Below are 21,273 nucleotides of genomic sequence, written 5' to 3'. Positions count from 1 at the left end.
TTATTTATCCACTTAGAGGTAGAAATATATGTTGATTCTGTTTTGCTTTGTTCCACTGCTCTTACTGCTCAGGTGGCTTGATTCCTCAAGATCTCTTATGGAACAAGATGTGAAGGAAAATGAGGCCTTGCTGCTTCGATTCAAGTATTACAGCTTTTTTGATTTGAATCCAAAGGTATCAAGGGCTTAAAGGGATCTTCTTTCTTTTTATTTCTGTTCTTTTGGATGTTGTTTTTTTTTTGGAAGTTGGTGGAGAAAAGGAATTGTTTGTTTATAGCAAGTTTTAAATAATATTAAAAACCCAAACCTTTATGCAAAGGCATTTGTATTTTAAAAGGGTCTATTATTTTAGTAGTTTGAAACCATGATTAAGCCTTTTTTGTTAAGATAATTAAATTTTTGGTTGATTTACATTTAAAATGTACTAGTTTAGTAGTACAGAATGGCAAAGATATGTGGTTCTTTTTGGGGGTGGGTACCGTGGATTGAATCCAGGTCTGCCCTACCACTGAGATACACCCCCATCCTTTTTTTATTTTTTTATTTTGAGACAGGATTTCACCAAATTGCCAAGGCTGGCCTTGAATTTATGATCCTCCTGCCTCATCTCCCTAGTAGCTGGGATTACAGGTGTGTACTACCACACCCAGCTTGGGTTTTGTTTTTTGTTGTTTTTTTGTTTTGTTTTTTGTTTTTTTTTTTAATTTATATATGACAGCAGAATGCATTACAATTCTTATTACATATATAGAGCACAATTTTTTATATCTCTGGTTGTATACAAAGTATATTCACACCAATTCATGTCTTTATACACATACTTTGGATAATAATGATCATCACATTCCACCGTCATTTTTAACTCCCTGCCCCCTCCTTTCCCCTCCAAACCCCTCTGTTTTATCTAGAGTTCGTTTATTCCTTCCATACTCCCTCTCCCTATCTCACTATGAATCAGCCTCCTTATATCAAAGAAAACATTCGGCATTTGGTTTTGGGGGATTGGCTAACTTCACTTAGCATGGGTTTTTTTGTTTGGTTTTGTTTTTGTTTTTAGCTTTTTGCTTAATTTAACATCTTTTTTCAGTTATACTGTAAGAAGGGCTGGGGATGTGACACAGTGGTAAGCACTTCCCCGGCCTGTGTGAGGCCTTGGGTTTGATCTCTGGCACCACAAGTAAATACACAGTAAGGGAAAGAAGAGTTTTCTATAAGATTGCCTTTTCTGTTACTTTCAGATACTAACTGTACGCCAGAAGATCTTGTTTCAAAAAAAACACTTGTTTTTATGTCATGTACATTTTTAAGTCTACATTTCTTCCTAATAATTAGCCACACAGTGTTACCTGTTTTTCTGTGATTGGTATGATCTGTGCTACTATAGTGCTTTGCTTTCCTGGTAAAATTTAACTTTGTTGTGAAAATGTAGACACCATCCCCCACAGAATAAAGTTGGCACAGACGTTTGGCTCCTTTACTACTGAAACATACTGGGAGAAGCTTCTCTTGACTGCTCAAGATTACAGTCTAGCCTTAGTCTAGATTTTATGTGTATACCCATCTTTTATTATGTGCCTTATAAAACAGCAAAATGTACATAATAGAACTACAAAAAATAATTTTAATCTGTTTTCAGGCTATATCATATCTACTTTCAGTAAAACCAAAGTTATTTGGGAACAGTTTCATTATGAAGGTGTATTTTGTTGATATTTTAAGGTAGCATTCTTAAGATGTTACTATTGGTTTAATTTATTTATGTTTTTGATGGTGGTGGGGTAACCAGGGATTGAACCCAGGGGCACTTAACCACTCAGCTACATCTCTACCCCCGCCCTCCCGCCACCTCATTTTTGAGGCAGGGTCTTCCTGAGTTTCTCAGGGCCCTACTAAATTGCTGAGGCTGGCTTTGAACTTGTGGTCCTCTTGCCTCAGCCTCCCGAGCCACTGGGATCCCAGGTGTACCTTACTGCTCTTGGATATTGTTTTTTATTAATATAGTTAAATTAATAGTTGAGTAACTTTTAAGTAAATATACTTTCTATAAATGCATATGTGCCATCTGTTTTGAATACTTAAAATAACTATTGCTTCCAAGTACCTGCCACTTTTTCTGGGTGTGCTTCCCCACATTGAGCAAGATGTTTCCCCAAATAGCTGATTTTTTATTTTATTTTGGCAAGTTGCAATAATCATAATAAAAAGCAATCTGTAGTTATAACTTACTTTTTAATACCTTCAAGTCCTCAATCTAGATTTTTTACATTAAAATTATAATATATAGTTATTTCCCTGGAAAATAACATGAATCTGTTTCTCTCCACCCCAAACCTATTTCTAATGCTGAATACTTATCTTCTGTCATATTTTAATGTCACTTTTGAGTAGAAAACTAGATTTTGGTATGTATAGATATATCTAACCCTATAAATAGCTTTCTTTTTAGAGTTGATTATTTAATAGTGAGTATAAATCTCAGAAAAAATAAGTTTATGTTCTGTTTTTCTTTCCAAGCTTTAAAAAGTGAATGCTCAGAGTTAAAAACTTTAATGGTAATATTTTACAAAAGAAGTGTTTCTTTTGTTCTGCAGTATGATGCAATCAGAATCAATCAGCTTTATGAGCAGGCTAAGTGGGCTATTCTCCTAGAAGAAATCGAATGCACAGAAGAAGAAATGATGATGTTTGCAGCCTTGCAGGTAGATTGAAAGATTTGGTAAATGAAGGAAAGAGAAAGAAGAGTGGTTTTTAAATAGTAGAGTGGCCTAGTATTTCTAGTAGCATTTGATAAATTATCTTTTGCTATGTAGAAAGTGAATAGGCTCTTTTAAAAGCAAAGTAAATGATAAATTTAGTTTATATTTTTTTTGTCTTAAGAGAGTTCAGTGGTATATTTTATTACTTTTCTGTATTTGGCAGGTGGGGGAGGAATATCTCCCACCCCAAAATGTCTATTAATTTAATGTTATTCAAGTTTTCCTTGATAATATCAGATTTTTGAAATGATACCTACCTGCATAGTGGCCGGACATGTTGTAAAATGGACTGTTGGCAGAAATAATATCTTTTTAAGTGATAAAATTTCAGGAGATTAATGAAAGTAAACAGAGATGTTTTTAAAATGATAATCATTAAGAAGTAGATAGCTGATGTTTTCCTTAGATTTAACCAGTGCTTTCCAATTGTATACTTACACATCACCTGCTTTAGAACTATAGTGGTGCTTTTAAAAAATTTTAAAGTTCTAAGCCAGTCTCAGCAACTTAGTGAGGCCCTAAGCAACTCAGTGAGACCCTGTTCCAAAATAAAAAAGGGCTGGGGATGAAGCTCAGAGGTAAATCAACCCTGGATTCAATCCCAGTACCCTAAAAAAATTAAAAATTATTCACTTCCTTACCAATATATATCCTCTAATAAAATACCTTTAGAGTGGTAACCCCAAATGAGTCCCCTTAGAAATAGATGATTGAAGTTCAGTATTAATTCATCGTTCTCAAGTTTTATATATTTGAGTAAGTCTTTGGCAATTGTTCTCTAATTATGATGAGATTGTAGTGTCACCAGAAGTCCTGATACAGTTGATGTCCTTTAAATAGAAGTACAGAAGCAGAGCTGACACAGTTATTAAGAGCTTCCACCATAAAAACCATTTTGGTTTTTCCTTAGAGCACAAACAGAATCTTTCAGACACACTTAGGCACCCAGAAAAGTTTTCAGTTAAACTCAAAAGTTGTCATTAGAAAGCCAGAACAACTACTAGGTTGCCAGGTAAAAGAAGAAAATTAAAAAGGAATACAGTTAAGGAAAATCCGTATTGACATTTGGATGATTTTTTTTTTTAATTTCTAGAGATTTGATTTATCAACAATTAAGAATCCTGTGTTGTTTCTGGATGATTCAGACTATCTGAAGAATTTCTTGAATTAAATTCTAGAGCATGTTACTGGGAGTCCCTCACTTTTTTATGATTTTCTATCTACATCTTTCTCAATTTGAATATGAGCACATAATTTTTTATTGGAAGTTTTGCCAGTCACAGAATACACATTTAAAATATACATGTGAAAGATCATAGACTTTATTATATTGTATTGATTTGCATCTTTTTTATTATAAAAATAGTATTTCTATTTTTTTAGTCAGCACATAGTAGATGCTCAAAAAACAATTGTTGAAGGAGTATACAGTTGCATTTTTACAAAAATGGCAATATGCTGCAACCCAGAATATTGTAGAATGGATATTCCATATCAGTACCATAAAAATACCTCAGAGACAACAGACTTTAATTCAGGGGAACTGAATAATCTCACAGTATGGTCTTCCTGAACCATCTTAAAAATCTAGATTGGGGGTGGGATACCAGGGATTGAACTCCAGAGCACTCGACCACTTGGCCACATCCCCAGCCCTATTTTGTATTTTATTTAGAGACAGGGTCTCATTGAGTTGCTTAGTTACCTCATTTTTGCTGAAGCTGGCTGAACTCATGGTCCTCTTGTCAGCCTCCCAACCCAATCGGATTACAGGCATGTGCCAGCTCACCTGGCCTTACAATGTAAATTTAAGGAGAGAATTTTAGAGTACAAATACCTTGAGTTGTTAGAAGCCTACTGATAAATTGACCCAAAGTCTATTAGATGGAAACTTTGAAAGTATGGTGAGGAGATACCCAGCAATTTTTCAGACACAGCATACCCTCTGAATTATTCTAGAGCATCTGGATCCTTGTATAAAATACACTATAGTTAAAAACAAAACAAACAAAACAAAAAACAAGGATAATTCAAAACAAGCTGTGGAATTTTGTTAGTAACATTGCTTGTTTTAAAGCATTTAGGTCCAAGTATGTATTATAACGTTTATTAGATAACCCCATATACATTTGAAAACAAAGCTGGATTTTATGACAAATCCCATAAGGGCTTTTTGCATCAAAATTACCTAGGGCACTTAGTAAAAATGCAGATTTCAGGTTGGACCCCAGATTTACTGAATCAGAATCTCTGGGGTGAACCTAAGGCTCTGTATTTTTAGCCAACTCTCCACATGATTCTTAATATACTCATAACATTTGGGGTCATTCCTGAGCCTCAGACTATCTTATTCTCCATCATTTATGACCATGGAAGTTAAGGATCTTGCTTCAGCATAACTGAAAGTATAACCAGAAACTACTCATGACTACACCTTAAAACACAGAGAAACATTGATAATTGGCCTTAGATTAGTTCACTAAATATTCCCACAAGTAGATTTTATTAAGTAAATGAATACTTCAGAAATGCAAAGTGCTGCTTATTCCTTTAAAAGGTAACTGATTTTAAGTTAAATATTCTGCTGACTTAATTAAGCTTAACATCAGCATTTAATAGATAATAATCTATTTTTTAAGTCACTAAGTTTAATTTAAAATAAGGAATTTTATAATGAAGAATTTTTTCTTTGCACATATAGGATAGTTAATGTCTACTCACTGCCTACCCACTCTTGTGCACATATGTGCTCTCCATATATATGTATATATGAACGTATAAATGAGAACATGACAATAAAACTGACACTTATTGTTTAGTAATACTTGAAATCTTTTCTTTTGACATAAATCATATATATGTGTACACATATATCAACATCTTTTATCAATCTTATGAAACTGAAAATATAGAGCATTGAGTTGAAAATGGAGGAAAAAAAATGGACTTTGTAGCTGCCTCCTAAAGCTGTGATGGTGATAACTATCTCCTGAGTAATAGTACATAAGGCAGTGTGAATTTTCTGCTCTGGGTGGCAGTAGTAACATAAGACAACCAGTGTTAATCCATTCCTACAAAAGACCTTATGCATGTTCCAAACAGAGACCTACTTACTTACTTTGGATAAATATTTATTAGCAAGGTTTGATATTGATAAGGTGCCATGCCCTTAACCTTTCTGTCATTCTAGTTCCTGGACACTTAGTTTTTCAAATTAGGTGATAAAAAGCATTCAGTATAGATTCAGATAGTAATTTCATTTTAAAGTTTTACAGTTCTACTAATCGTTTCAATAAAATGTCATTTCTGGTTTCAGTATCATATCAACAAGCTGTCAATCATGACATCAGAGAATCATTTGAACAACAGTGACAAAGAAGTTGATGAAGTAGATGCTGCCCTCTCAGACTTGGAGATTACTTTGGAAGGGGGTAAAACATCAACAATTTTGGTAAGGTGAATCTTTACCGACCAACTGAGTTTGAATGGATGCTTAACTTTTTGTGGATTTTAGTTCTCAGAAAGTATTTGGGGGGTAGAGAGAAATATTTAATGCTTTAGAAAAGTCAGATATAGATTTTTCAGGAAAGTTTTATTTTTGAGGTGCTGGGAATCATGCATGCACCCAGGGCCTTATGCATGCACTCTACCACTGAGCTACATCCCCAACTGGGGTGCAGAATGGGTTGGGGGGTGTACATTGTATGTGGTATCTAGAGCTTGGAACACACTAAAGATGAATCTTCTGGTCCTCTGCATATTCTCCTACATTCTTTTATAAGTGGTGGAAAATATTTCTACAAAGGAAAATTTCATCTAAATTTAGTGATCTACTTATTTGAAATATTTCAAAGAGAAGAGAGAAATAGGTCTTATAGTTTTTAAATAAGTTTGTTTTTAAAGCTAAGGAATTAGTTATTGCTGTAGGAAAACTTTTCAAGGCTGTTATGATTTAGAGAATTTCCATATGCATCTACAAATAGCATTTAGAAGTAACATTGTATCCTTTGGGGGTATGTAGTTGTTATTTTTTTCAAATTTTTATTAATTTCTCCTATTTGAAAATGTGTTTATAAGAAGAAGAAAATATCCATACGTCCATGTAATATGATTATATCTTTTAAATCTTTATAATCTGTATTTTACTTAATTCTGTTTGTTAAAATTTCAAATTACAAAAAAAGGAAGAAAAATTATTTTGTTCTCTCCCTAGGGTGATATTACTTCCATTCCTGAACTTGCTGACTATATCAAAGTTTTCAAGTAAGTGAAAAAGTGGGAGATTCCAGGTACTACTAAACAATAAGTGTCAGGACTGTCATGTTCACATTATTTAAATTTATAATAAGTTTGGCAAAAGCCTCTGTTTAAGGATATACTGATTAGATAAACACTTAAATTATAACGAAAGAAAATAATCATGTTTACCAAACTAAAATCACAGCAATCATTGTTTTAGCTCATAAATATTTTTCTTCAAACAAACTTATGAAATCTAGATTTCATCATATAGATGCTGAAATAGCAATACACTGGCACAGTCCCTCTGAACCTTAGTTGACAGCTGCCAGTGGTTATTTCCTGTACAGAGCTCTAGATTCTAATAAGTTATATATCATTATTATGTATATCGTTTTATGTAAGGTCCCAATATATCTGTTCAGATTTTTAAACAGTCAAAATACAGTTGTATCTCCACAGAATCCAGAGAACTGGTCATTAAGGTAGACAGGGGAAGAAAGAAAGGAGATGAGCTGGGTGAGATGCATCTCAGGAGGCTGAGATGGGAGGATTGCAAGTTTGAGGCCAGCCTCAGCAACTTAATAAAATCCTGGCTGAAAATAAAAAATAACATGGACTGGAGATATGGCTCAGTGGTAAAGCATGGGTTAGACCCTCAGTACCAAAAATAAATAAATAAAAGGAGGAGGTGATGCCGAATATACTTTTTTCTACTGTATGTTATAAAATTATTGTAGAATAAACCATAGCTGAACATACAACAGATGAACATATGTAACATTTTTGAGATAAGAGCAAGATTTCAAATGCCACTCTTCTCCCCTACCTGCACCTTCTTGACTGATCTGGCATCTCCTGTGTTTGACACTGGCATGGCAACTTAATGTCAGCATTGATATGTATCCAAGAGAATTAAGCCCTCCCTTTTTTTTTTTTTTTTTTTTGGTACCAGGGATTGAACTCAGGGGCACTTGACCACTGAGCCATATCCCCAGCCCTATTTTGCATTTTATTTAGAGATGGGTCTCACTGAGTTGCTTAGTGCCTCGTTTTTGCTGAGGCTGGCTTTGAACTCAGGATCCTCAGCCTCCTGAGCCGCTGGGACTACAAGCGTACACCACCATGACCAACAACCTCTTTTACTTCCAGTCATGCCAAGTAAACTTGCTTCTTCATAGAGGCTCCAGAGGCAACCCTGCAAACACCCATGCCCCCACAGGTTGTTATGGGGCCTAGAAAGCTTCAACTTATGGACATTTACTTTACCTTTCTTTTCCTCGCCTTTCCAGTGAGCTGCTAGTGATGAGAAATCCTGGAACATGGCCCTCTACTTGTTCCCTGTTTGTGGGATCTTCCTGAGTAAATTGAGAAGGGAGGGCACATCCAATACCAGCACTACTGAATTTAAGACACTGGCCAAAGGGAACTAATTTTAGCATGTGTTAAATTTGCCTTAAGACTTTTTAACATTGTGAGATTTGCTACTAAAAGAATATTGACAAAGTTACTTCAAAGTGGATTTTTCTCTTAATTCTACTTGACACTAGGCCAAAAAAGCTGACTTTAAAAGGTTATAAGCAATATTGGTGCACTTTCAAAGATACATCTATTTCTTGCTATAAGAGCAAAGAAGAATCCAGTGGCACACCTGCTCATCAGATGAACCTTCGAGGTAAGGAAAGCTTTGAATGACCTATGGAATTTCTGTTGGTCTGATATTGAATAGACTTCACTGGCATTGGGGTAGAGTGGAGGATTAAAATTTATTTACTGCTTTGGGTACTTTTTAAATGTTTAGATACGCTTTTTATTTATATTTACATTTTTCTTGTTGTGAGTGTTCAATTCCACATGAATATTTTGTTTGTTATCTCTTTCGGAAAACCTGGCTTGAATTATATGATTCTGCTTTTTTCACTTGTCAAGTAAATTTATGGTGTCTCTCTCTTGATCTTTAAGCATTAAGGACAGTTAGGTTTTCCTCATTCTGCAGGGACTGCCTCTTTGTCTTTTCATCTCATTTTTAACTTTTGAAGCAGTCATCTGTTCCTAGGCTTTCCTGGTTTCTCTCTTCCTCATTGGCATCCTGCTCCTTTTCCCCTCCTTCACTGATAAAGCTGGTCCCACACAGGGTCCTTCGCCTCTAGGTTTGCCACTTCCCTGCCTGGTTTTGTCTCTCTTACTCTGCGCAGCCTGACTTCCTGAAGGGAGCACAGGATAGCTTTCTGAGATGCCTTCCTGTTGTCAACTTGAGTTTCCTTTTGTCTTGTTAAATCCAAAGTCTTTTCAGAACTAGGAGTTGGTATTTAAGGGACAGATTTCCTTTCCCTTGTGGCAATTGCAGCAAGCTTGCTTCCTATAGCCTAGGATAAGCCTAGATGAGGACTCAGCTGTTGGCTTTAATCTTTTTAAATTCAGATCTATGGGGCCATAGCTTCATTTCCCATTTTGGTGGCATATGTTCTTCACTCTGTTGCTTCACCTCTTTCATTTGGTTGATGCTGTTTATTCTCTAAGTTGGTTTGGTTCTTGTACAGGTGGAAGGCATCCTGCTGCTGCTCACTGATTTCTCTGCAGTCTTCGACTCATTTTGCAAATTGTTGATGATATTATTCACTAAAGAGTGATATTATTCACTAAAGAGTCTCATGGCTCACTTCCAGGTCAGATGCCACTTCCTCTGAGAAGCTGTGTCCCCTGAATGCTACTCTCCCATAAGCTCACACAGCACATCCTACCCACTTCATACCTGGTGGAATCTGCAATTGACTGGCTCGTCTCTATTCCTCACTCCTCTTACTTTCTATTCCCTTACAACAAAGGCTAGAAAAATAGTTTTGAAACTCATTCCCAATGAGATTTAGACGCCAGTCAGACTTGAATTCCAAGCTGAGAGTTAGAGTTGGCGATACAGAACGTAGCAAGGAGGGAGGCATTTTTCTAGAGTTAATAGCTATAAGCAGCCTCCTAGGAAGTTTCCAGCTGCTTGATTCTTAACAAAGGTTGCATCTCCCTTGGAAGACCAGTTTTTCCCAGGGGTCCAGCCTCTTTTGGATACATTTTGCATGTACATATTTTATCATATATAAAGTAATGTGCTTCTCCAAATAAAAGTATCAGTATTTGTTGAGGAATATTTTGTAAAAGGCTCCTTTTACAAAAATGATTCCTAAGTAATTTGACTTGATGCATAAGACACGGAGGTGCTCTTATTTCTTTTATTTAACACTTTAAATATTTGTGTGGAGGCCAAGAAAAGACATTTTTAACATTTCTTCTTTCTGAATATACTGGTGTTTAATTCCTTGTACTCTGTGAAAAGAGCAGTTGCTCCAGTATGGCGAGCAAGGAATCTTAGGGCATCGTGGGTGGCATGAACTAAGCACAGACAATTTGAGTAGACCATAGAGAGCCTTCACATTACATCATTCTCTTGCAAAAAGCCCCCCCACTCATGCTTGAAGGTGTTGATTACTTAGATTCTTAAATAACCCATAAATTCATGTATTTCTGGAGACTATAAAGTGTCATTCTTAATACCAAAGTTATTTTCATATCAACTTCCCACATATATAGGTATATGCAGATCAATTTCTAAAGGGTGACAAAAATTCAGTATGTTAAAAACCCACAAAATGAAACTATCATTGGTTTGAGATTTCTTAAAAGTAAATTTAAGCACTTTTATAATTAATTTTTTTAATTACAGGATGTGAAGTTACCCCAGATGTAAACATTTCCGGCCAAAAATTTAACATTAAACTTCTGATTCCAGTCGCAGAGGGCATGAATGAAATCTGGCTTCGTTGTGACAATGTGAGTTTCCCAGTTGAAAGTAAACCTTATATTCTGTAAATTCTAAGTGAGTTGAGCAATCATCCTTACATTTTATCCTCAGAAGACCCACCATGTGATATCTACATCACCATGTGATTTCATACTTCAATGTATTTTTTTTTTCCAATAGGAAAAACAGTATGCACACTGGATGGCAGCCTGCAGATTAGCCTCCAAAGGCAAGACCATGGCAGACAGTTCTTACAACTTAGAAGTTCAGAATATTCTTTCCTTTCTGAAGATGCAGCATTTAAACCCAGATCCTCAATTAATACCAGAGCAGATCACAACTGATATAAATCCTGAATGTTTGGTGTCCCCACGGTATCTAAAAAAATATAAGAACAAACAGGTATCTCATTATATTTAAATCTGTTGCTTTCTGGTGTTTTATTATTTTGTACATATCATTTAAATTTTGTTTCTTCTATCAAATAAGAGTCATTAGTCTTGGGGTTGTGGCTCAACGGTAGAGCACTCGCCTAGCATGTGCAAGGCCGTAGGTTCAATCAAAATCAACACCACAAAAAAATATTGTGCCAACTACAGCTAAAAAGTATAAAAAAATTCATATCAGCTAGTTAGAATATAAAATATACAAATAGGCGCATGCCTGTAATTCCAGCAGTTTGAGAGGCTGAGGCAGGAGGATTGCAAGTTCAGAATCGGCCTCAGCAACTTAGGCCCTAAGCAATTTAGTGACACCCTATTTCAAAATTTAAAAATGGGCTGGGGATGTGGATTATTGGTTAAGCATCCCTGGGTTCAATTCCTAGTACCAAAAGAAAATAATAATAGTAATGATATAAAGTAGGAAAAAATGTAGACTTTGGTCATTTTAATTTATCATTAAAAACACATTTTAACAGGACAGACAACAAGGTAGAATAGTTGATTTCATATTTATTCTAAACAGCCTGAGGAAATTATTAACAGGATGTTCTTTTAGGGAATTAAAAACCGTCTATGCTTTATGTTCCTTAATCCATTTAGTTTTATTAATTTATATAATTATTACAAAGCAGACTGCATTTCACAGTACAATCTTTAAAACGTATTTTTGCTGTTGAAATAGATTTTTTCAGCCTTGAAATCACCTTTATAAGGGTAGAAATAGTCTACACACCAACATTGACTTAATTTTAACAGTTAGAACCTGAGATTTTGCACAAGGTTACAAAGTTTTCTAAATTGTAATTAAAATTTATTGCTTTTTATCTGTTAACTTCTTTCCTGGAAATTAATACCATAAACGGTTTGCTATTTGGGAAAATGGTTCGTCACTGCAACACGACAAGCCCTTCACAGGGGAATTTCACTTGGGATAGCCCCTGCTATTCTCCGCACCAGACACCAGGCCATAAAAGGAAAAAGCTTCAGTTTGGGTGGGGGAGCAGAGAAAATCTTTAGAATAAATATTGCACTTTTATTTAGTTTTACTTTTATCTTTGTTGAGGAATATTTTAAAACATAATGAAAAGTCCCTATTAAATACTCAGACACTTAATTTCTTAACTTTAAATTTAATGTTTATTATATGGGTCTGGCATTTAGCTATAAATGTTCAGGAGTTTTAATCACAAAGTATTTGTGTTTAAGTTTTAGGGGTTGTTTAAGCTACATGGAAATTGTTTATTTCATAGTCATAGGCTGTGGGAGTAGTGAGGAATGGAGGAAATGCTACCCTGGGGAACTCTATGGAATGTAGATTATTAAGTTAAAAAGGGAAAATGAAGGAAGTAGTAATTTCATGTTTTATTCTTAGTTTTTTCATTTAAGAATTATTGGTAAGGAAACTTGTTTCTAAAATTAGTGAATTCATTTGCCTTCAAAGGCTCTGAATGATTTCAAATCTTAGCAATGTTATCATTTCAGTGTCAGATAACAGGAAATAATAGTTTTCACCCCTGAGCTCTGAACTAGTCATATGTTCTCTTGAGGACAAGAAATGTTTTGCTCTCTTTTAACTGACAGGAGGGCAGTGTATCCGTGGTTAAGGATCTTTCCTGATCTCTGGTTTTCCATGCTGACATCAAATCAAATGCAATCTTAAATCCTTTCTCTAACTAGACTTACAGGTGTTTCCAGAAGGCTCCATGCTTGACTACTCTGGCACATAGGAAATCTGATAGAAGTCTAGCTGCTACTGTTTCTCAGGCACTGTGCTGCTCATCAGGCATAATGCTTAATCGTTAAACTGAATCTAGTGGTGTTCTGGAGTCCACAGCTGCAGTCATTCATGCTACCGTGGCATAAACATGATTTGCCTATTGGGCTGGTCAATTTAACCTTTGTTATATTAAAACTGAGCTACTTTCAGTGTCCCCAAATTATACATATATAAAGTTAACTCAACTTGCTCTGGGTATTTTTTAAATGATGAGACTCAAATTGGATTTTTTTTTTTTAATTTTAAAGGAAAGAATTGTCCTGTGTGTTTTTCTCTGTTAGTCCAAATTGAAATGGGCTAATATTATGGCCACAATTCCTAGTGTAGTATATGGCATCTCTTTATTTTTACTTCCAGGAAAAAGGATGCAAAAAACAAATGGTAATTAAGGAGTTTGCTTTTCTTGTGTAAATAGACAGTATGGGCACTGCACTATTTCATGTCTTCAACTTCTGAAAAGCAGTGCATGTATCATATTTGACTAATTATGAGAGGACTAAAAGTTTTTTGAGTATTAATTTTTATTTTACTACTAAAATAATTAGCTTTACCCTAACCAGTAAGAGCTGGTATTTGAGGCAAGAAAAGAGGTATTTGTACTTTTTATTTTCTTCCTACAAATTTCTACCCTTAATTTTCATAACATTTAACATTCTGAAATGGGGAGTGTTTCTCAGTATTCTGAATGGAAAGTAATTGCTGCTTCCTTGTGTTTATTTTCATTCTTGCATTTGCTTTGCTTGGTTTCCACCTAAAGTAATTTTTCGCATGGTTTTTGGCTGGAATTTTGGTTTGCAGGTTACCGCAACTTTTTCTTTGCTTCATTGCCATTTTTTCTGATTGCCTCTTTTTTTTCTTTCCGCTTCCTTTTTCTTTCTTCGCATTGCCATCTACAGCCAGGCTATGTAAGAGATTTGGTAAGTTCTTCATATTTACAAAAAATAAAATAAAAAAAGAGGAAGAAATAAATTTATTAACTCTGTATGTGTATATATATATATATATATACACATATGTATGTATACATATGTATATATATATACACACACACATATATGAGTATACTGTTTAATAATAGAATGTGCGTCTCAAGTTTGGCAATTATGTACTAATAGTATTTTTTTCCCTTATGATACATGAAAACTAAAATTAAGAATATCTTTTAGTTTAGAAATATTTAATATATTACTTTATTAAAATTCCCAAATGTAACTTCAGATATTTTCTATTTTCAACTCTTACAATATATGATTTTGTGGTGGGATACATAATTCAGTCTTTCAATCATAATTCTGCCATGAAAGAAAAATGTCCAATGGTAAAGATGATATTTAATCATATTTAGATAACAGCAAGAATTTTGGAGGCCCATCAGAACGTAGCCCAGATGAGTCTGATTGAAGCTAAGATGAGATTCATTCAAGCTTGGCAGTCATTACCTGAATTTGGCATCACACACTTCATTGCAAGGTCAGTGGTCCTACTAAGTACCTCTATAAACCTTAATCTGCATTTTCACTTCCTCTGCTTCCTGTAATTAGAAGCTAAACATCTAACACATAGCTACTTAGTCACATTAACCTGTTCTACAGTAAAATTTAAAGACTGTTCAGATGTATTTGCTGTATTTTTAATTTTTTCATTACAAACTCAGAATGATTATATTTCTATTTTTATTCATACAAGAATAGCACTTTTATTTAGGGTTAGAGAGAACTTGTCTGGAAGAAAAACAGACCTATATGTTTCCCACATATGCACATTTTTAAATGTTTGGTTTTTTCAATGCTGCAGGTTCCAAGGGGGCAAGAAAGAAGAACTTATTGGAATTGCATACAACAGATTAATTAGGATGGATGCCGGCACAGGAGATGCCATTAAAACATGGCGCTTCAGCAACATGAAGCAGTGGAATGTTAACTGGGAGATCAAAATGGTAAATTAGTGGGGCTGCAGTTGTAACTCAGTGGTAGAGCGCTTTCCTAGTACATGTGAGGCACTGGGTTTGATCCTCAGCACCACAAAAAAATAAATAAATAAAATAAAGGTATTGTGTCCATCTGCAACTAAAAAAAAATTTTTTTAAAAAGGTAAAGTAGCAGCACTGCTACCTAAATATGTAGTCTTTATGATAAAATCTAGTAAGTTAAAGAGGCCTCATAAGTACTGAATATTTTTATCATTATTTCTTAAAGTACAGACCATGGTTGGTTACCCATATCTCACTTAAACTTGCCTGTTTCATAACTAAAATTCTAAAGGCATAACAATTTGCTTAGAATATTGCTTGATCTTTTTTAGGGTTGTCTTTCTATAGTGAATAAGTCCCTTCCACTTAGAATAGCATCACTATATATTGAATGCCTCCTTTGTGCCAGGCATAATAGATGTTTATATCTATATCCTATCTCTAAACCTCATCACAGCCTTCTAAGGTAGATGGGATGTCTGTACTTTACAAATGAGGCCACTCAAATTTAGAGGCCAAAGGGCCACCATTGTTCATGACCACAAACAGTAAATAACAGATTCAGTATTCAAACTAATACAGTTTGGGGGTCTAAAGCCTGGCACATGTACCACTATATATCATGTTGCCACTAACCTTATTATTTAAAATAAACAGGCCAGGCACAATGGCTTGGAAGGCTGAAGCAGAGGATTGGGAATTCAAAGGCACCCTCAGCAATGGCGAAGTGCTAAACCCTGTGTCTAAATAACATATAAAATAGGGCTGGGGTTGTGGCTCAGTGGTTGGATTGGCCCTGAATTCAATCCCTGGTACCAAAAAATAAAATAAACAGAATCATTACTAAAAAGTCATATTGGATATGTTGTACAGTTCCTGTCACTTAATAAAACTCATTTCTGAAATATTTAAACAAGATACCTAAAGGTTAATATTGAAGCAAATATTAAATAAAACACAGGAAGTAGATTTTCTCCCAGGACTTCAAGAGAGACAGAATTGAATCACCAGAGACCACTTGGGAACTTAATGACCTAAAACCTTGTGTTCAGTCTTCCTCTTCAGAACTTGAAAACTAAAAGGATGGGGGTGGGGAAGGGTAGCAAACTTTCCTTATTCTTTCAGCTTAAAGGCATTATTACTTTAGTGTTTTAGAAGAGTAATTATTTGAGGATTGACATGTTTTATGATTAGGGCAGGCCTTAAACATAAGCACAGTAGCTTCACAGGACCCAGCCACATGGAGTTTTCCTGGAACTGATAGTTCTCTGTCTTTGTTTTAGGTCACCGTAGAGTTTGCAGATGAAGTCCGATTGTCCTTCATTTGTACTGAAGTAGATTGCAAAGTGGTTCATGAATTTATTGGTGGCTACATATTTCTCTCAACACGTGCAAAAGACCAGAATGAGAGTTTAGATGAAGAGATGTTCTACAAACTTACTAGTGGTTGGGTGTGAATAGAAATACTATATAATGAAACTCCATGGCCATAACAATATTTAACTTTAAAAGCTGTTGTTTGTTATATGCTGCTTGTTAAAGTAAGCTTGAAATTTATCATTTTATCATGAAAAACTTTTTTGCCTTACCAGACTGGTTAATATGTGCACTAACAAGCACGACTAGTAATCTGCTAAAATGATACAATAAATGGACTATTGAATATGGCACACATTCCTTACGAATTGAAACTGAAATAGTGGGCAAATCAGAAATAAACCATCAGTGATTTAAGCAAGCCAAATTGTAAGAAATAAGCCATCTACTCTAAAGTTATGCAGGGCTTAACCTATATGAAGTCTATTTATCATGTTTAATGCATGTATTTTAATGTATTTTAATTTGATTTAATGTTTTAAAATAACCTTCCGGTAGCCATTTTAATCCCCCTCCCCAAATATAAAATCAGGCATACAAAAAGTGCCCGATATTTAATAATGTCATTATTTGACCTTGAAGGAAAATGCTGTTAGTCTGTTACGCTTTGTTTTTGTCCTTGAATAAGCATGTATGTATATTGTCTTGTGTTTTTATTTTTACACCATATTGTATTACTCTTATAGTATGCACCAGCATATTCACTGTCTGCCTAAAATATGCAACTTTTGCATTACAATATGAAGTAAAGGTCTATGAAGTATAAATTTTGTGTAACTAATGTACAAACACAAATTTTATAAAATTGTACAGTTTTTTTAAAAAACTTCACAACTAGAAATGGCTTAGATGTAGCATCCTTGCATTAGTTAAATGCTTTTAAAAGATAATTAATATGCAGTTTTAATATCTGCTAAATTAAGAATGACTTCATTTATGGTCATGATTTGCCACAATGTCCTTAACTCTTATGCCTGGACTAGGCAACGTTCTAGTCTGTTGCGCTGTTACAATCTGCATTGGTGCTAGTCAGAAAATTCCTAGGTCACATAGCCCAAAAGGGTGCCAGGGAGGGGTGGATTACCAGTATTGTCCAATAATCCATGGTTTAAAGACTGTATAAATGCATCTTATTTTAAATAAAAGCAAAACCTTTTATTTAATATTTCTTTTTGTAGTACTTTTCTTTTAATGTTTATATAACATTAACTTTATAGAGGTGAACCTTTGCCTTTGGAAAAGCTTTGCCTACATCTTATGTTGTGAGAAAACTGACTAGTATTCCAAAGTGTCACCAGATATAGATGCTTTATCTCTAAGGTAAAGTCTTGCACTTACATTGAAAACCCCCCATTTTTCCTAATACTGAAAAATTAATGTAGAATATCTAAATTGTTAGAAATGTAGTTACAAACAGAAGTTTACTCAAGCAGAATTTGCTTTGAACAGCAAAATAATTCTTGGTCTTTAAAAAAAAAAAGTTGTGAATAATTTACTCCCTGAAATTTCAATCCTGGACTTTCTCCATTACCCCTTGTTTCTAATGAGGCTAATACCTGTTGATTTTTCCTTTATGCAGCCTTGCATCCTTCTTTTGTCATTGCTGTCAGTATCATCCAAGTCAGTTCTTTGTGCTGTGCCTGCTGGCTGCGCTTCCTGGACATTCAAGTCTTCACCTGTCCAAATGTCTGTCTAGCATTTTTAGAACTTTAGAGCTCAAGATTCTTCCTGACTTTCAAGTTTGCTTAGGGCCAAAAATTCTCTTTTCCAGCTGCCAGCCATAATTAATGAGTAGCCATTAATTTCTCCTGAAGATTTGTCCTGAGGAATCCTGTGGGCAGTGGCCTCTCTACAGAAATAACAAGAAATGGAGAGGGTTGGGGTCGGGAGGGGGACACTGCTGAGGCCTCCAGAGACCTGGCTGGAGGTTTCTGCTCTTTGTGAGTCAAGTTCATGTGGACATGAAGGTACTGGGGACAGGATACCAACCAAGCTTCCTTCCAACCCTGTTTCTCTTAAATCAGCAGGTTAGAGACCTGAAAGCCCCTGATGTAGTTAATCAGTAATCTCAACTCGTACAACCTTGAACTTCAAAAGTCAGGGAACTGGAGATGTGAACATTTACTGTAAAAGAGAACTCAGTTGGATTTCTTGACTCTGCATTCTTACCTAGTTCACAAAACAAAATTGGGTAGACTACTTTTTTCAGACTGTATTTGTTCTTTCCTATGTTCTTTATTAGCAATTTGTGATGTAGTGGGATTACCAGCCTGAGTTCCTTACCCTTAATTTATCTGGAAAAATAGCACATAGGGTCAGAAAGCAAAAGTCCTCAGTACTGTAGCTACCTTGAATATAATAACTTCTCAGTAAAATGTGAGGGTATTTTTTATTCAGCTTCTTCTTATCCTCTGGAATACATCTTTATCCTATGTGTTTCATAACAATTTCTGCCCCTCTCATTAAGCCTGACAAGGGTTGGAGCTGTTTTTACTGACCACTTAAGACATGGTAATGCCTTCACCACTTTGATAATTTAGAAAAAGTAAGAGAAAGGAGCTTTCTGAAATACATCCTGAAACAAGATCATCACTGAAACTGAATGCCTCCCCCTGAGCAGCTACCATTTAGGCTGTTTTATTCTATAATTGTAACCACTGATGGAAAAAGGGTCATCACCTCCAAAACACTTGTGGCTACTGTAGGTATCCCTTCTCTGTCGCTATATACTTGCAGAAGAAAATCAATGACGAGTTGACCTGTTGTATAAGTATAGTCTAGTAGGGTACAAGGACAAATTGATCTCATTTTTATGCTGTTGATATGTCTCAGTCCTCTCTACCTAGTCATACACAGGAAGAAACTGTTTACTGGAGAGCTCTGTGCTCTTCAACAAATTAACTGTGTCTTTATCTGTTTGAACTGCCTTGGCTTGATAGATCTAGACTTGGGGGAGGAGGTAGAGACAAGTAACAGGAAATGGGAAATTACAATCTGGGTGAGGGGAATGCAGTTCTCAGTGGATTGCAGGGCTACCCAGAACAGGAAACAGTGCAGCCCAAAAGCCTTATCTGGTGACCTTATTTCCCACTGTGCTGATTCCACTCTTGTTTTCTCTGCTTTATTTAATAAACAAGACAAAGTTTCCCAGGCTGAATGTGTACATTAAAATTCCCTGTTCCCTTAGTAAATGGTTTCCAGCACACACATTCCCAGTTGCGTTTCCCCTTTGATAGCTGTGCATGGTCCTGCAGACAGCTAAAAATTACAAGCACTTAAAATAATTTGAGACCATTATTTCATGAGATCTAATTATAGTCTCGTGTGGCTTCACCAGCCAGGCATTATCCATTTACTGTTCAGGGAAGTGGTCCAGGTTCAATGTTAATTAAATTTTTGATTAAAAACAGCACAACCAAACAGATTTAAAATCATGTCTGTATTAATATAGCTTGTAGATACTGCACAGTAAAGAAAACACAAGCATAAAATTCTCATCTCTAAATTTTGTGAACTTTATGACCAAGTGAAATTCAAAGGATGCGTTAACTCTCAGGTTTACTAATCAAAATATCTAAACAACCTTGTTTCTATCTTTCCACCTCACTACAAATTCAGTTAGCTCTTAGAACATTCAGAAAATAGGAGAGCACAGGGCCAGGAATCGTGCTAGAGAGATAAACATTAACCAGAGTCTAAGAGACTCCAGAGACAATGCAAACTAGACAAGCCAGTGTTATAGGCCGGCACACAACAGAAGGGTTTCCGAATGAATGGCGCTGTGTGTTATATGTATGAAATAAAAGGATCCGGACCATTGCCTATTCATATAGGTATGTAGCAGTTCAATTCCAAATGGATTAAAGACTTCACTGTGAACAGCAAAACTACAAAACTTTTAAAGCATGACAGAGCTTACAGAGTTACTTACGTAACATTGGGCAAAGATTTTGTGTGTTAAGATACAACAAGCACAAACCAGTTACATTACAGTGAAAAATATAATGGTATGTATTTTAAAGTTGAAAGGCAAATCAAAATTGGGAGAAGCTAACTGACAGAGGATTAATACCCAGACTTTAAACACATACACAGAGATCAAATAAGAATGGATAAAACACTAGGTATTTTCACAAAGAGAAAACTTGAAATGGTCTGTAAATTTATAAAATATTGTTCAACTTTACTAATATTCTGGAAATTAGGAAATATTTTTTTTCTGTGCTGCCAGGGATTGAACCCAGGGCCTCGTGGCTGTTAAACACAAACTCTACCACTGAGCTACATTCCCAGCCCTACAAATTTTAAATATACTTAAAATATAGTTTCACACCACCATATTAGTAAATATTTAGTCTGGTGGAGTCATTGGAATACTTATTGTTGGTGGGAGTATAGCTAGAACATTTTGATATCATTGAGTAAAATCACAGATGAAGTTTACAATTTCACAATTAGACATGTACATACCCTGGAGAAGTTCCTACCTGTGTGTAGCAGGACATAAGCACAAGAGTATGCAGAGCACACTACTTACAAGATGAAGAACCTGGAAACAAATGTCTGTAACAGTAGAATGATGAATTATACTTGGGTCCAAAAATGGAATCAAAGTAAACCAGGTGCAGTGGCACATGTCTGTAAATCCAGCTACTTGGGAGGCTGAGACAGAAGGATCTGAAGTTTGAGGTTGGCCTCAGCAATTTAGCAAGAGCCTGTCCTAAAATAAAATTATAAGAACTGGTGATGTAGCTCAATGGTGGAGTAGTTGCTTAGCATGCAGAAAGCCCGGTGCTGCTGAAAAAGAAAAAAAGGAATTGGGGCTGGGGTTATGGCTCAGTGGTAGAGCACTCGCCTGGCACATGCGAGATCCTGGGTTCAATCCTCAGCACCACATACAAAAATAAACAAGTGAAATAAAG

At 35.3% G+C, this 21,273-nt stretch overlaps 1 protein-coding gene across 6 annotated transcripts in view; it reads left to right on the top strand.

Annotated features, from left to right (window-relative positions):
• Fermt2 (FERM domain containing kindlin 2) overlaps positions 1-17,514 on the top strand; it is a 76,050-nt gene extending 58,536 nt beyond the window's left edge. For 2 of the 6 annotated variants that reach the window (XM_048793320.1, XM_048793322.1), the window contains 12 exons: positions 73-175; positions 2,592-2,699; positions 6,073-6,207; positions 6,970-7,019; positions 8,546-8,670; positions 10,708-10,814; positions 10,966-11,187; positions 13,363-13,386; positions 13,902-13,922; positions 14,351-14,475; positions 14,800-14,941; positions 16,258-17,514. In XM_048793320.1, coding sequence (XP_048649277.1) covers positions 73-175; positions 2,592-2,699; positions 6,073-6,207; positions 6,970-7,019; positions 8,546-8,670; positions 10,708-10,814; positions 10,966-11,187; positions 13,363-13,386; positions 13,902-13,922; positions 14,351-14,475; positions 14,800-14,941; positions 16,258-16,431 — 1,336 coding nt within the window. In that variant the 3' untranslated portion in view covers positions 16,432-17,514. The remainder of the gene's footprint in view (positions 1-72; positions 176-2,591; positions 2,700-6,072; positions 6,208-6,969; positions 7,020-8,545; positions 8,671-10,707; positions 10,815-10,965; positions 11,188-13,362; positions 13,387-13,901; positions 13,923-14,350; positions 14,476-14,799; positions 14,942-16,257) is intronic. The other 4 variants (XM_048793321.1, XM_048793323.1, XM_015480894.2 and 1 more) reach the window with 2 other exon arrangements.
• Positions 17,515-21,273: the final 3,759 nt, after the last annotated feature.

The sequence above is a fragment of the Marmota marmota genome, unplaced genomic scaffold (assembly GCF_001458135.2).
Source record: "Marmota marmota marmota unplaced genomic scaffold, marMar, whole genome shotgun sequence".
Lineage (NCBI taxonomy): Eukaryota > Metazoa > Chordata > Mammalia > Rodentia > Sciuridae > Marmota > Marmota marmota.
This window is presented reverse-complemented; position numbering and strand designations above follow the sequence as displayed.